Source organism: Lactuca saligna, chromosome 9 (genome assembly GCF_052625555.1).
Source record: "Lactuca saligna cultivar CGN05327 chromosome 9, ASM5262555v1, whole genome shotgun sequence".
Lineage (NCBI taxonomy): Eukaryota > Viridiplantae > Streptophyta > Magnoliopsida > Asterales > Asteraceae > Lactuca > Lactuca saligna.
In genome coordinates this window covers 16,269,216-16,285,623 of record NC_136425.1, presented here as the reverse complement: position 1 = coordinate 16,285,623, position 16,408 = coordinate 16,269,216, and the positions used below count along the sequence as shown (strand labels likewise).

Genomic DNA, 16,408 nt, shown 5'->3' with positions numbered 1-16,408 from the left:
GAACCCGATGGTTGTGGGCCGAGAGTATTCCATCCTGAGAATGATTGGACTTATAGTATATGGGCATTCCAACCTAATGGTTGTGGGCCGAGGGTATACCATCCATAGGAAAATTGGACCCATAGTATGTTGGAATTTGAACCCGATTGTTAAGGGTCTGGGGCATTCCAACTCGATGGTTGATTGGGCCCATAGTATGCTATTATTTTATGTGTGTTATTTGTTGTGCGGGTATTTTTAGGGAACTCACTAAGCTTCAAGCTTAAAGTTTTAGATTTTGTTTCAGGTACTTCAGATAATTGCGGGAAGGCGAAGGCGTGATACACCTCCTCACATTTTTATGATCTTGATTTCTGGGATACTCTGATATGAAACTAGATTGAAAACATTTTGTAATAATTAAAGGTTTTGGAATGTTTGAATTTTTTTTAAATTAGCTTGAATTTTATGGATGTTACAATATAATTCTTGGTATAAGAATTAAGAGGGTGAACAAGGGATTAGTAATGACTCAAAGTCATTATGTTGAGAAAATTCTCAAACGGTTCAATTTTAGTGATTATTCTCTTGTGAGCAATCCTATGGATTCAAGTTTGAAATTGATGCCTAACACATGCATTCCAAGAGGGAACATGTCGTGTTGCCCAAGATGAAACTCGCGCCTTCTCAAATCTAGACATGTCGTGTTGGAGCCTCCAACACACCGTGTACAAACCTCAATTATAACCAAGGGTGCTACCACTTAACCAATTGACATGAAATAGAATTATAGGGATGAATTTAGAAGTACCTGAACATCGGGATGTTACACAAATTCAAGTGTTGCACCGAATCTTAGCTCTAATCGTCACCTATTCATCCAAATGACAAATTATCAAATACAATCCAAAATACCCCTAGGTTAAACTTGGTAAAAAATAAGGTAAAAGTCAAAATTCCAAAATGTCAACCGAGTCAACCTAACTGAGCACGCCCAACGTACTCACGTTCTATCATCGAGGGCTTAAGGGAGTACTCACAGCATACTCTGAAGTACGCTCAACGTACTCTGCAACCAACTTTCCCCTTTAAGTCGTGCTTAATCCATTAAGACCTTTCCTTTCCCAATACAGATCTAGGCTCAAAATAAGGCTCTTAGTCATAAGTTTCCACCTTTATGACTTTCCATGGCTAGGCAAGTCCCAAGAGCTAAAAACCTAACTTCTTATTCCATCAAGACACTTCAACACTTGCATGGAGGAAAAAGAAGATCCAAGATTACATTTTTATTACTCAAGAGGCTCCAAAACTTCTGAAAGGACAACTCAAATGGATTAAAATAACCCCTACTCGTAATACCAAGATTATGGGACCAAAAGGACATAAAATCAAGCCCAAAATAAAATCTAAGTATAACTTCATCATATTCAGAACTTTATACCTCTAAGTGATGTCAAATGATGGTGTGATTCCGGATCTAAGGTGCTTCACTCCTCCAAGATGGTCTCCACTTTCTTCTTCCTTCTTCAAAGGCATAAAACTGGCACACACAAGCTCAAAATGCTCACAAGGTAGATTATGGTTTGCAAAAACGTTTGTGAGGATGGAGGTTGATGAAAGGAACTAGGTTTGAGAGTTAATGAAGAATAAATAGGGTCCAAACCCTAAATATTAGGGTATGTGAATTCACCCCGTATGCCCTGCGTACGTAAATGTACACCCAATGTATGTGGCTTCGCCCCACAATTCCATGAATGACACTATTTTCCCCTCCTAACCACAAATCTTACATTTTAAGGACCAAAATGTAATAAATCTCAATATAAGGGTCAAAAGTGAAAGTACCTCAAAACAAGATGTTGCGTACATGAAGTAAAGGAATTACCTACGTAATTGTGAAGTGTTTATGCATTTCAAGAGGTTGGGACTTAGCATTGATACAATCATGAGAGGATTAGTACACACGACTTTATAATAGTGTCAAGTTGTATTTTGCTAGAAAGTTCAGTAAACTAGTATGTATTTTACTTTCAGGTATTTAGTTGGGTTGAAGGGTTCAATTCTTAGAACACCCCGATTCTCAAGTATTTGAATTGTTTGATACTGAGATGAGAATTTAATCATTTCAACATTTTCATTTATGTACTGGTTTGGTTTGTTTAGAAAAATTTATATTTGTTCATGGGTTATACTAAAATGAGGGATGATTGTTGGTGATTTTAGTGTCACCTGACATTTTGTGTAATTAGAAGTGACATGTGAGATAAGTGGCTTATCGTTTGTACTCCATATTATATGTTTTGGTGAATGTGTGGTGCATGCATATATAAGATCGAATTATAAGCCTTTACGACAGAAAGGTGGGGTTCAAGAGGGCTACGCCCCCTTGCAGGGTCTTAGGGGCAGCGCCCCCGCGGGTTTTGGTGCAGCGCCCCGAAAGGTCTTCGGAAATTTGAATTAGATGTATTATGGAAAAACCAAATTCTAGTGGTTGATTATATTAAGATGGACAAATCTTGTCAGTTTTAGAAACCACTGATTATGACATTAAATGTGAGATTCTCCTAACTAATTTAGAAGATAACAACCCTAATATGTCATGTATATTTATGACTCCTCTTTTGAGCTGTAGAGAGAACCCTTCTCAACTCTTCTTCTTCTAAAACGAACTCACAATTCTCTGGCGATTTGACTTGTGTTTCTGTGCCTAGATACACGTGTCTTTTTGGATTATCCAAAACAAGATTTCATGTAACTTAGGCATATGGTAAAAATATCAGTTCGGAAAATGAACATACACGATCCATAAGGAATTCGGTTTTCGACCATCACCCTAATATCCCCCAACATAATGTATAGTTAATTTCAGTTTATTGTAGCAACCTGTAGAGTTAAAATACAAACTTCATATTACAAGTTGCAACCTTTTGATTCTCCTATTATACTGCAGATGATTGTTGCAGATGTGGTCCGCAGATTTCAGACGTTTTTGTTTTGAAAAAACAAAAATTACCTTAGTCTTGTTGAATTGGGCTTGCTTCTTTAGACTGGTATTGACTACTAAAACTATTTAGTATTGAGTAGGTTCGAGTGACAAACATCATTACTTCACATAGCACAGTTTCATTTGAAATTGACAAATGACTAGTTGTATTGTCAAACTAATTATTAGATAAGTTGGCTAAGTTTATCGAAATTTAGTCTGACACTCCGACCGGCTATAATTAGAGTACTAATCTTATCACCAAATCTAACATAATATATCCTGGGTGTCATGGGTGATGGGAGTTGGGACTGACATAGTCTCTTCATAAAGGCCGATACTAAACAGATTCTTACTTGCATCGGCTCTTTAGTTTACTAACACATTCACAGTGAGATGTTATGGTCATTCTTAATTATAGTTAGAACATTAACAACTTGGGATTTTGACAAAACAAAGGTATGTGTCCAACTTTGATTTTGTCAATGACCATCAGTTTCACTTATTTAGTTATTTTAGTGCCCACGTGTCTCAAACATAGGGGACAAAGTAATATTTAGCGACTTTGTAGACATGTTGTGAAAGTGTATTTTGAGACATTCTTGACTTCTTCTCGGCTTTTATTTGCTATCAAATCTCCATTTCAATCCGAACATCACTCGTACCAAAGCATTTCTCTCCATCCAAACCTCATTGACGCTGGAAATTAGCTCTAACAATGGGGCATCCTGCAACCACCCTACTCCGATCCACCACCTTCTCAATTTCCAAATCCAACCACCACCACCATAATGATCTCCTCCTCTTCCACCCAACACCGCCCTTCGTTTAGCCTTGCCTCCATTATCCGATCATCACTCCCCTCTCTCTTCCTCTTCCTACTCCTCCTCTACCTCCTCTACTCTTACGAAATTCTCATTTATCCTCCTCACTTAACCACCAAGATCAACTGCCAAGATTCCGATCTCCACCCCAACGCCACCAAAGCTAGCCTGTTTAATCTCACAGAACCCAAACAACCCAAAATCGGGTACGACACCGAGCTCAAACATATCGCATTTTGCATTGCAGCCTCCTCAAATCTATGGGAATCAAGGAAAGAATACATCAAGCTATGGTGGAAGCCTGGGGAGACCAGAGGAGGTGTTTGGCTCGACATGGACGTGAAAATCAAACCTAACGAAAGTCTACCCGACATCTACATCTCAGGAGACACTTCAAGATTCCCATACACGAACAAACAGGGACATAGGTCAGCCATTCGCATATCAAGGATAGTTTCAGAAGCATTAAGACTCGGGTTGGAGGACATTAGATGGTTTGTCATGGGAGACGATGACACGGTTTTTGTTAAGGAGAATGTTGTGAGGGTTTTGTCTAAATACAATCACAACCAGTTTTATTATATCGGAAGCTCGTCGGAAAGTCATTTACAGAACATCTATTTCTCATATTTAATGGCTTATGGTGGTGGTGGGTTCGCCATCAGTTACCCTTTGGCTAAGGAGTTGGAGAAGATGCAAGATCGGTGTATTAAGAGATACCCTGGTTTGTATGGAAGCGACGACAGGATGCAAGCTTGCATGGCTGAGCTTAACGTCCCTCTCACCAGAGAACCAGGCTTCCATCAGGTTTGTTTTTTTCGATAGATCAAACTTCTTTGATTACTACAAGAATTCGTATTTAGTCAGACTGATTTTGTTTTCGCAACTTTTCAGAACGATATCTATGGAAGCCTATTGGGTATACTCTCCGGCCATCCAGTGACGCCGTTGGTCTCACTCCACCACTTTGATGTAATCGAACCGGTGTTCCCAGGCATGGAAAGAGTGGAATCGATCAAACACTTACTAGATTCTGCGAAATACGATTCCGCGAGTCTTGCACAGCAGTCAATTTGTTATGATCGGAGAAGAGAATGGTCGATTCTGGTGTCATGGGGTTTCGCTGTTCAGATCATGAGGGGAATTCTGTCTCCACGAGAGCTAGAGATTCCTAGTCGTACGTTTATCAACTGGTACAAAGTGCTTGATTTTACATCCTACTCATTCAACACTCGTCCAATCACCGGGAACCGATGCCAGACGCCATTCGTGTTCTACATAAACTCCACACGATACGATAAAGCCAGGAAGCAGATCATCGGAATATACACTCGTCACCGGGAACGCCACCCTCGATGCAGATGGAAGATGGAGTCTCCTGAAACCATCCACACTGTGGTCGTCTTGAAGCAGGAAGATCCCGATCGTTGGCAAAGGGTACATGATGCATCGAGATCTAAATCATCTAATAACCTTTTTCTATAATATTGTTTATATATCATTTGGTAATTGGTTTCTTGTTCATATGGCAGGCGCCAAGGAAGGATTGTTGTAGAGTTTTGCGTTCTAGGAAGGAAGGAGTCATGTACTTGTGGGTTGGTCATTGCGGAGAGAATGAGGTTATTGAGGTGTAGAGTTGTATAATATTTAAATATAAGATATATTAGTAGTTATCCTTATTAGATTGATATTTGTAATTATCTATTTATCTTTATATTTGGTAAGTCTTAATCCCAATTAGATTGTGATTCTTCAAACTTGTAGTATACATACTTCTATAATGGAATTTCACTTATTACTCCACATTATCAAAATCTATAGTTTCTGATGAAATTTCACTTATTTCACATCGTTCTTGCATATATAGGTGAATGAAAGTTTGTGATGAAATTTCAGTTATTTCACATCGTTGTTGCATATATAGGCGAATGAAAGTTTGTGATGAAATTTCAATTATTTGAGTCACAATGGTACTAATTTGAATAATGAACTTGATTCTTGTAATGTTCTCGACATTATAAAGTGTGAGTTTATTTAAAGATACCTTCTTTTTCTATTTTCTCTCGGTGTACTCATGTGAAGTGATTTTTGTGAGGTATCTAGTATAACCATTATTATTTAAATATAATGAGATGAACTTGTTGACCAATGTAATCTTAATAAATTTTGAACAATGGTAATGTGGAGTAGACACTTGTTTGAGTTTATTTTGATTCAAAAATACATTGATATTTAGGGGAGAAACCCTTAAACTACAAGGATCCGGGGGCAATGCCCCTGGTCGCGGGGTCCAAGGGGTGGCAACCCTGGTTGGGTCTTCGGGTCTCTGCCCCTGGTTGGGTCGAACCCGATTTTTGAACCTGATTTAGTGACAATTTTGTGGTGATTTTGTAAATACCAATATGACAATTTTTTGCAAGTTTTCTTAAATTATGGTTCTCTCGTTTTTTGGTCATACGAATTCGTGAGTCATGTATTCTTCATTCCATGTTCATCAAAAACACACTAAGTTTTATTCAATTGAGATTTCGACTATATCATCGAATAGTTGAGTCTGAAAGTGTATCATGACTCTTAGTAAATCCAAGTAATTGAAACACCTAGATTTCTAACATATGTTGCAACTTACAATATGTCCACAAATCATCCCAATATATCTCTCATTTCGTATTCAAATAAAAAAAATATTTATATTCTCCTATTGTTGCCAAAAATTGGCCCCGCCTACACCTTCCGAACTCCCTCCTTACGTAGCACATACACTCCACTCAAACACCATCCCGCAACTTCACATACTACGTACATTCGAATCATTGTTGCAACCCAAATCACCTCTCCTTTCTTCGGGCCTGGCCCCAACAATTGTGCAAACTATGCAACTCACTCTATGGTTTGAAACAAGCTCCCCAAGCTTGGTATCAAGGATTCAAAAGTTATCTCCTTATGATTGGGTTTCTATACAACAAAAAGGGCAACTCTATTTATTTATCGACTATGTGAGTTGTACCGTTTATCTTTTACTATATGGTAGGGATATCATTCAAGCACTCACGATGAATATCATACATGCTCCCATATAGGAATTTGAGATAATGGACTAGAGTAATTTAATCTATTTTTAGGCATCTTGGTTACTTGCACGTTTTTTCATCACAAATACACCAAAAACAATCCATCGTGCCAATGATGCAAAATTGCAAAATTATGTCCACTCCAAAAAACAAAAATTTTAAAATCATTGTCGGACATCAAAAAGCCACTCTTTGTCGAAGTATAACTATAAAAGTAAAATATATGATGTTTACTACTCCGGACATCACATATGCAATTCAGTTAATTTGTTTGTCTGTGTATGTTCCCTATGGGCCACACTCCAATCTTAAAACACATCATCAAATACCTTAAAGGCACCATCGACTACGGATTTCATCTGTAATCTCTATATAATCTGAAACAATTGATTATCGACATTTGTTAAAACTGATTATACAATTTTGATTATTGTATATCTTATACTTGTTTTCAAAATAAATATATGAAAACCCCACCTAAAATTTAAACTCTAAAGTTCATTCTTGTACCTTATTAACTTTTTTTTTTTTTTTAAAGATTCAAGTACACGACATCTCTCCTTGTCTTTGTGTTACTATTTGACCACACCCATCCTTCGAGAAAAAGAAAACCTTTACATCCATTTACAAAAACTCTTATCTTTTGCTCTAAAAATCCAACATTTTACTTTACCATCTTCCAAGGAGAAAAAAGTACTCCTTGTACAAAACTCCCCTTTTAACCCCACATCCTACCCCTCCGTATAATGCTTCTCATCAACTCCCAAAAAAAAAAAAAAAAAACAAACAGAATGGGAGGAATTTCTCCTCCGATTCTGATATAAACATTAGGGTTTAAAACCACCTTTCAAGGCGATACAACCCCATCCTGGTCAAGGTTTGACCAATACCTTGACCTCTGAACCGGGTGAATTAACGGATCATACTTTTGGGTTGCCAAATAATTAAGAGCCGTTACAACATCCGCCACAAGAGGTCTCATGTTAGGTTGTTCTTGTAGACACATTGCAGCAATGGCAAGAGCTTGATAAAGCCCCCTCACAGGGTATTTCCCTTCAAGCATAGGGTCCACCAACCGAGAAAACTTCTTTCGCTCTTTGAACAACGGTCGCGCCTGACAATGACAATCAGTTATTCTTCCAGCAACCCCTAAGCTGAGCTGCTCTACTCGACACCATTTTTTTGATGGTATATTTTTTAATGTGTATGTAAAATATGAATTTACTATTGAACTTACCCAATTAACAAGATTTTGCTCGGAAGTAGGTTTTGTATTATCGATTGGTCTTCTCCCCGTAATGAGCTCCAAGAGCAAAACTCCAAAGCTATATATATCGGATTTGAAGGTAAGTTGACCGGTCAACGCATAATCGGGAGCACAGTAACCATACGTACCCATCACTCGGGTCGAGACATGTGTCTTGTCCCCAAGTGGGCCCACTTTTGCTAACCCAAAATCAGATAACTTGGCATGATATTCTTCATTTAATAAAATATTAGAACACTTCAAGTCTCGATATATAACCGGCGGATTCATTTGGTCATGCAAATACTCCAACCCGCGGGCCGCACCCGCCGCTATTTTCATCCTCGCGTTCCAATCAAGCGGCTTCCTATTCACACGTACACCTAACACCATAAATCCAAGTTCCAATTAGTCACTATCTGTAAAAAACTGATTATCTGTTGTTTGTTATCTGATATCTGATAAATAGAGTACCGTGCAGATGGTCCTCCAAAGAACCTAACGGCATGTACTCGTAGACTAATAACCTTTGTTCGGCTTCTGCACAATAACCGATTAATTTGACCAAATTTGGATGATTGGCCATGCTTAAAGTCAACACTTCAACAACAAATTCTCGAATCCCTTGACTCCCATCAAGATCCAATCGCTTAATTGCAACAATCTGCAACCAAAAAAAAAATCAAGATTCATACTTTAGTGGGTTAATATCAATAAATATGATTTTTTTTATTGATTAAAGATCACAAACCTCATGAGTGTCTTCTAATTTTCCCTTATAAACTTTACCAAATCCACCCTCACCCAAGAAATTTGCAGCCTTAAAATTATTGGTGGCAGTTACCAATTGAGCGAATGTAAATTTTCGTGCCTTGGTTTTGTTAGACTCTTTATTGTTGGGAGATTTGATTTTATCATCGTTCTCATTGGCAACTGATGATTGATTGGATTCTTTAGGATTATCCTTCTTCAATTCGCTACTTGGATTCAAGTTGGAGTTATCTACACATATGTAGAAGCAAATTTTAATCGTTGAAAACACCAGGAACTGTGTGTTTGTGTGTGTGGAAGCAGAGAAGACAAAGGAAGTTAAAAAAACAATGAAACTTTCAACATCATAGAGGAAGATAACAGGGGATATGACAACAGTTATAAAAGAACAAAAGGAAAGAAATAAAAAAAGGAATTAACAAAACGCAGATTTAAAACAATGTTGTTGTTTTATATGAAGTTTCACGAAAAATTTTATGGGGTTGTTCATGATGATGATGATAAAGTAGACTATTTAACTGGTTAAACAAAAAGTATCGCCAACAGATAGAACAGATTATTGCCTAAATTACAAGGATTAAATCGCATCTCACTATTGATCAAGATGATGAAATAAAAAAATATAAAAAATCACTAGGATCAGTATGTTTCCATTTACAAGTTCAAACTTTGGGATCATAAAACCACGAAAGAGATCGAGACATTAAAATAATGCAAATCCAGAAGAATGAAGAGGAATTACGTCGAACAGGTTAAGGGCATGCATGATTCAGAAAGAAAAACAACAATAAATTAATCCGTTATCGAGTTATAATAAGAATTTGAAAGAAGAAAATTTCCCCCAAATACGATCCCGATCGATTAAATTTTCAAAACTGACTATTTTGAATGCTCTTAAATGATTTGAAAACAGTTAAAAGAACCGATTGCATTATACGTACCAGGAGAGGGATGTGATTGGTTGTTCTTGGTGTTGTTCTTTCTCTTATTTTGGGGTGATCTTTTCTCAGAAGAATCTCCACCGGAGCAAAAGAAACAACCCATGTCTCTCTCTTTCTCTATCACAAAAACTTTCTCACGATGACAACCGAATTCGTTGATTTTCAAAAAGGTCCTAATTTGACCTTCTTCTTCTTCTTTCTTCTTCGTGTGTTGTGCTTCTGCTGCTCAAGAACATACCTCCAATCAGCATAAATGAGAAAAAGAGAGAATATTCAACATTTGGCAAGTTTTCAGAGGGGGAAACGAAGGGACATTTTATATATTTCGTTGGGTTTTTCTTTCATTTTGGCCCCTATACTACTGTTAAAACGCAAACAGGTACTTGACATAAAGGGAATATTACTTATCAAGGTAATTAACTTTTCAGTATGTTCATATCTAGGTAATTATTTTTTTTTTGTACATATCTAGGTAACAAACTTTTTGGAAGTGTTCACATATGACCATTATGACCTGCTATAGCAGGTTAAATCCTAGATGTGAACGTTTTCAACAAGTTTGTTACCTAGATGTGTAAAAAAAAAATAGTTACCCAAATATAAACAAAACGAAAACTAAAAATTAAATTACATGAATGGTCCCTGTGGTTTGGGGGAATTTGTGGTTTTGGTCGCTAACTTATTTTTTTAACTTAAATGGTCCCTACTGTTTATTTTTATTGAACGTTTGGTTCCCATCTTACCTAAAAATACTATTGTACCCTTATTAATTTACTTTTTTAACTAATTTTCTTATCTATGTATTTATTTTTTACATATTTAAAAAAATTAATAGACCACACATATTTGTATCTCCTCGGATGATCCCTACTGTTTATTTTTAATTAATTTATTTTTTTAACTCGGATGATCCATATTGTTTATTTTTGTTACGCGTTTGGTCTCTGTCTTATCTAAAAATACTATTTTTCCCTTATTAATTTTTTTAATTAATTTTCTTATTTATGTATTTATTTTTTATAAAAAAAATTAATATACCCCACATATATGTATCTCATCACCGTAAATTTGAAACCACATTTGAGAAATTTAATTTGAGTCTTACCATTCATCATCTCATCTCTGATCCTCCCCATCTTCTATTTCTTTTCCATCTTTAGTAACATCGACGTTTTCACCGTCCTTTTTTTTTGGTACTTCAACTCTAGCGAACCAACACCATAACCTACTGTCTCTTCATCTTTAGTGGGCTGTGGTGTTGATTCAACGGAGTTGAAGGACCGAAAAAAGAAGTGATGATGAAGACGTCGATATCACTAAAGATGAAAAATAAATAGAAGTTGAGAATGATGAAAGATGGGATGGTGAGGAAATACAGATATGTGGGGTCTACTAATTTTTCTTAAACATATAAAGCATAAGTACATAAACAAGAAAATTAATTAAAAAAATTAAGAAGGGCACAATAGTCTTTTTAAATAAGACAAAGATCAAGTTCGTAACAAAATTAAATAGTAGAGACCAACTGAGTTAAAAAAATTAAATTAATTAAAAAATAAATAGTATGGATCATCCGAGGAGATACAAATATGTGTGGTCTATTAATTTTTTTAAATATGAAAAAAATAAATACATAGATAAGAAAATTAATTAAAAAATAAATTAATAAGGGCATAATAGTATTTTTATGTAAGACGGGGACCAAACGCGCAACAAAAATAAACAGTAGGGACCATTTAAGTTAAAAAAATAAGTTAGCGACCAAAACCACAAATTCCCCCAAACCATAGGGACCATTCATGTAATTTAATTTTTACTTTTCGTTTTATTCATGTTTGGGTAACTATTTTTTTTTTACACATCTAGGTAACAAACTTGTTAAAAACGTTTACATATAGGATTTAACCTGCTATAGCAGGTCATTGTCATATGTGAACACTTGCAAAAAATTTGTTACCTAGATATGTACAAAAGAAAGATAATTACCCAGATATGAACATACCGAAAAGTTAATTACCTTAATAAGTCATATTCCCTGACATAAAAATACTCTCTTAAATGACTTATAAATTATTCAACTCTTTGAATCATTATGTTAGAGTTTAAACCTTTTGTTGCAAACAAAATAACATCTTAATTAATAGGTATATAAAATGTCTTTAATAAATCAAATTTTATAAAAAAATCAATAATACATATTTTAGAATAAATTGCAAAATTGGTCTACATGGTGTCCTAACAATTCATATAGTAAGTATAAAATTGAAACTTCCATAAATTTGGTCTCTATGGAATCCCAAAAAAAATACAGTTTTGGTCAATTTGTATCGAAGCTTTAATTCGAGACTAACTGTATGAATGAAATTTAAAATAAAAAAAATAAAAAAAATAATATATATATATATATATACTTTTTGGGATAACATAAGGACCAATTTTACAATTTACTCTATATTTTTTAACAGCTTAAAGAGTAATTTTATTATTTATTTTATATTTTTTTATCAACTTAAAGAGTTTTTTAATGTTTTAACGGCTAAAAGTTTTGTTTAACTTTATAAAAAAAAAAAAAAAAAAAAAACTACTTCATTTTTTTCCCGATAATGAATTGTAAACTAAAATCGAGCGAGTAGTTTTGTTACGGATGCCATTTATTTTTAATAAAAATCAAAGTTTTAGTGGTTAAAGAAAATAAAAATCAAAGGGTCAAACTGAAGAAGTTTGAAAGAATAATGGTTTTTATAGTGGGTTATATAGTAGGTTCACAGGGGAAAAACAGCTTAAATGGTTAAATGAAAAAAACCCGTGGTTACCCGCCCCCCCCCCCCCCCCCCCCCCCCCCCCCTCTTAAAAAAAAAAAAGTTATAGTGGTCCTATGAATCTGGGCATTTCTATTTATATATTTGCATTTTTCAAAATTTTTAAATAATAAAAATTGTTTTTTTAAATTAAAGTATCTTCAAAATTATTTTATGTAGCAATAGTTATCTCTAATAAAAAAGACGAATATAAATAGAATTCCAGTTTTTCCATATTTGTGTTTCCTCTATTGTATTAAACAAAATCGTAACTGACTTTTAAACCATCGTTGTTAGTTGTTATTCATTAGGCTATCAGATATTTGTTGTCTCCTTGATTTGTTATTTTAGTGGGTATCATTAATGTTTTATGCATAAATGGTTACCTTTTGCAGTCTACTGGATTGATACTTCTAACGTAATTAGTGGCTTTTTCAATTTTCATTATTGAGAACTCAGAAGCTAAAGGTGTCCTTATTTATAATAATACGTATTTAGATGAACATGTATTAGATCTATTTAAGATTTTTAGAAACAATATTTCCATGAAATGTGAAATTTTTATAATATAAATTTTTGTGTACATGTTAGATGAATTATTGACCCGACAAGATCCATACCAATGCAATTAGTTTAAATTTAACTGAACATATATTGATGACAAATATTTATAATTCAATATTATTTAATTACTTTATAGGTGAATTATTAGGGTTTATAAACCACCCCCTTGAGATGTGACATTTATTTCAACTCCCCGAATGAGTTTTTATTTTACTTGAAAGTTGTTGACACTTGTCCATGAAACATTAACACTTGAGTTGAATTTATTTCAATGTTTATAATCTTTTTAAAATATTCATAAAGTGAAAGATCCAAATATGGTTAGTATATGTTATCTAACAAATTACCAATACGTATGAAAGGGTAATAAACGTTTTACTTTGGTAATTTTATAGATGGTTAGATGTGTTGTACGAACTACTTATGACCAAGGTTGTAAAAATTGTTCAGCGGTAGCTCGGCGATCGATTGACGATAAACGATTAATCAAACTCGACGGGATTAATCGGAGATCCTAAATTATTTGAAAATTTAATATTAGCTAAAAAATTAAGTATTTGGAAATATTAAATTTTAAAATTTTAAAAATTTTAGTATTATATTTTAAAATTAGAAAGCTTAAAAATTTTAAAATTTAAAATTTAGGTGTAATATATGATTTTTTTTTTTTGAATTTTTTAAATATTTTCTGCTTATGACCGTCGAGGACCGCCAAGGCCGCCAATGACCGCCAAACCCGAGTTTGACCGATTTTAACCAATTTCCGCCAAACACCCTTATCGTAATCGGTTCGAGACCGCAAACGATTAATCACCGATTAATCGACCGCCAAGACCAATTTCTGCAATATTGCTTATGGCACACATTGACTTTATGATAGATAAAAACTTTTGTCATAAATATAATTTCTATCATTCATGAAATCTTAGGAAATTACAACAGAGCGTAAAATTATGTTGTTGTTTGTAAAATTTCGTGACATAAAAACATGTATGTCGTATTTTGGTGTCATAAATAAAAAATTTTAAAAACTAAAAAAAAAAACACGTAAGACCGTTTGCTATTTTTGTGTGTTGTCCTCAAATAAAATCATGTTATCTTATTTCTGATTGTATGAAACCATGGTTCATCTCTTGATTGGTTCAAAACACTCTCCCTAAGGCTCCATCGACAATCCATATTTTGTGATTCCACCAAATATACATTCTCATCCATGTTGTACAATTTTAAGGTTTTATTGAACCCACTACTTTGAAAGTATCCCACTCGTGTTGTTAATGACCATAGATTTGGTCTAGACATTTAAGATGTAATAAATAATCTTAACTAAAGGTGTAGCAGTCGTATTGACAATCTTGTGGATATAAGGAGCACCTAAATCCGACTTTATATGAAGAAGTTAAGCTTCTTCGAAGTTTCACGATCAAAACCGAGACAGCTATGCGCATCATAAAAAGTGAATTAGGGAGAAGTTGCGTAATAGCCTAAGTAATCTAAATGAAAGTCGTGCAAATCGTAAAAACGAACTCATACATATATAGAATACCCAAATCTGACTTCATATAAGTAAGTTATGAATTTTCGAAGTTTCAGTATAGTTGTGTGTGACACAGAAACCGAATTTTAGATTGGTTGATTCTTAGGCAAAACAATCTAAATAAAAGTTGAAGATCTCATCAATATAAAGACAATCGATAACAGAGGTCGTCTGAGAGATTATGATTTTTATACGTATTTTAGCAGTCTAAGCCTGTTAAAAATATAAAGACCGTCGAGAATGGAGCTCGTACGAAGAAGATATGAAATTTGAAAATCTTAAAGAATCCGTGCGGGCGTGGGTGCGCGTCGACAGGGTGTGCAATAACAACCCACCCATAAGCTAACATGTGGCAGTCTCTGACTGGAACCACGCTAACACCCCCGACAAGAGGCGTGACATGCCTAGACAGGTTGTGCGATGCGTCTTCTCATAATTTCTATAAATAACAACATTTTAAGCTCAATTCTCATACCCTTCACCCCATATCCTCTTTAATCTTTTCCTTTTACTTTCTAGCTTCTAGCTACTTTAGTGAGTCTTTGGAGAGGCTAAGAGAGAGCTTTTGGTTTCGGAGTTCTGCATGTGACTTTCCCAATTTTCGCTAAAACTTTTGTAAGTTAAGCTACACCTATTTTATTTCAAGTGTAACTTATATTTATGATCGTGTTCGCTATTATAAACCTATAAATAGCTTTTATCAATGATTCCAAGTCATTATACTGATTGATCTACTTACAGAAATGTAATGTCCCAAAGACAGTGGTAAAAATTTGCATTTTCAAAATCATCAATCCCATACATCATATGTCTAAAAAAACAACCATCATAAAAACTATCTAAAACATAAGGGTAAGAAATTATAATTGCGAAACATGAGGAGGAAAATGTTGTGCCATCATACCAGACCCTTCCCTTTCGTACCGGAAGTACCTAAAACCATAAACATAATTGTAAGCATAAAGCTTAGTCAGCTTTCCCAAAATACCACATACAACATACACATAAATATAACATCACGTGGATGTTTCGGGTCCGTATCGACCCCGAGTAACAACAAGTAGATGTGTTCTGTCCGTATCAATCACCGTGTCCGTATCAACCACCGTGTCCGTATCAACCCCGAGTCCATAATGAATTTGAGGTCGGATTGGCTCCATGCATATAACACACAATCATATCAGTAATAATTGCATAGTCACATACACCCTACACATATAAATCAGTAGGCTGACATTGGTGCCTTCGACCCATTAGTGTGATGAGAAGACTTGCCTTACAGAAAATGCTCTAATGCCACTGCTCTCAATGACAAAGTATTGCTGCTATGCATCACCTAATTAATCATACCAAATAAGCCTTGAGGTCATCCAATATATTGGTGCTTGACCAAAGGTTAACTCAAGTCAAAGTCAACTGTCAATGTTGACTTTAGTCAACGACCCTGTCGTGATCACATATGGCCACATCGTGGCCCTTTAATAGCAACCAGATGTGATTTTTTCCACTGTCACACCATGGGCATTGGTTTTTCAGCAACTTAATGGATTAAGCAGATTTCTTTGATCCTAAGTGTTAGGGGTAGGATCCTAGAACCATATTCTGGATCCTTGGTGTTAACAAAACCTCAAGATCCTTATACATACCTTAGGCACCTGATCATTATCGTTATAATTTTGTAACTTTTTTAATGG

The 16,408-nt window shown here is 34.9% G+C and overlaps 2 protein-coding genes across 2 annotated transcripts; one reads left to right on the top strand and one right to left on the bottom strand.

Moving 5' to 3' along the window:
* Positions 1–3,694: 3,694 nt before the first annotated feature.
* On the top strand, positions 3,695–5,420 carry LOC145017894 (uncharacterized). Its single transcript, XM_078975846.1, has 3 exons — positions 3,695–4,593; positions 4,681–5,223; positions 5,319–5,420. The coding sequence occupies exons 1-3, from the start codon at positions 3,754–3,756 to the stop codon at positions 5,418–5,420; spliced, it is 1,485 nt and encodes a 494-aa protein (XP_078831972.1). The 5' UTR covers positions 3,695–3,753.
* Positions 5,421–7,452: 2,032 nt separating this feature from the next.
* Positions 7,453–10,087, bottom strand: LOC145015549 (putative serine/threonine-protein kinase PBL7). The gene is made up of 5 exons (XM_078974025.1): positions 9,816–10,087; positions 8,855–9,105; positions 8,578–8,767; positions 8,095–8,486; positions 7,453–7,971 (listed from the first exon to the last, which is right to left on the bottom strand). Exons 1-5 carry the CDS (start codon positions 9,916–9,918, stop codon positions 7,705–7,707), a joined length of 1,203 nt encoding a protein of 400 aa, XP_078830151.1. The 5' UTR covers positions 9,919–10,087; the 3' UTR covers positions 7,453–7,704.
* Between the last annotated feature and the right edge of the window lie 6,321 nt (positions 10,088–16,408).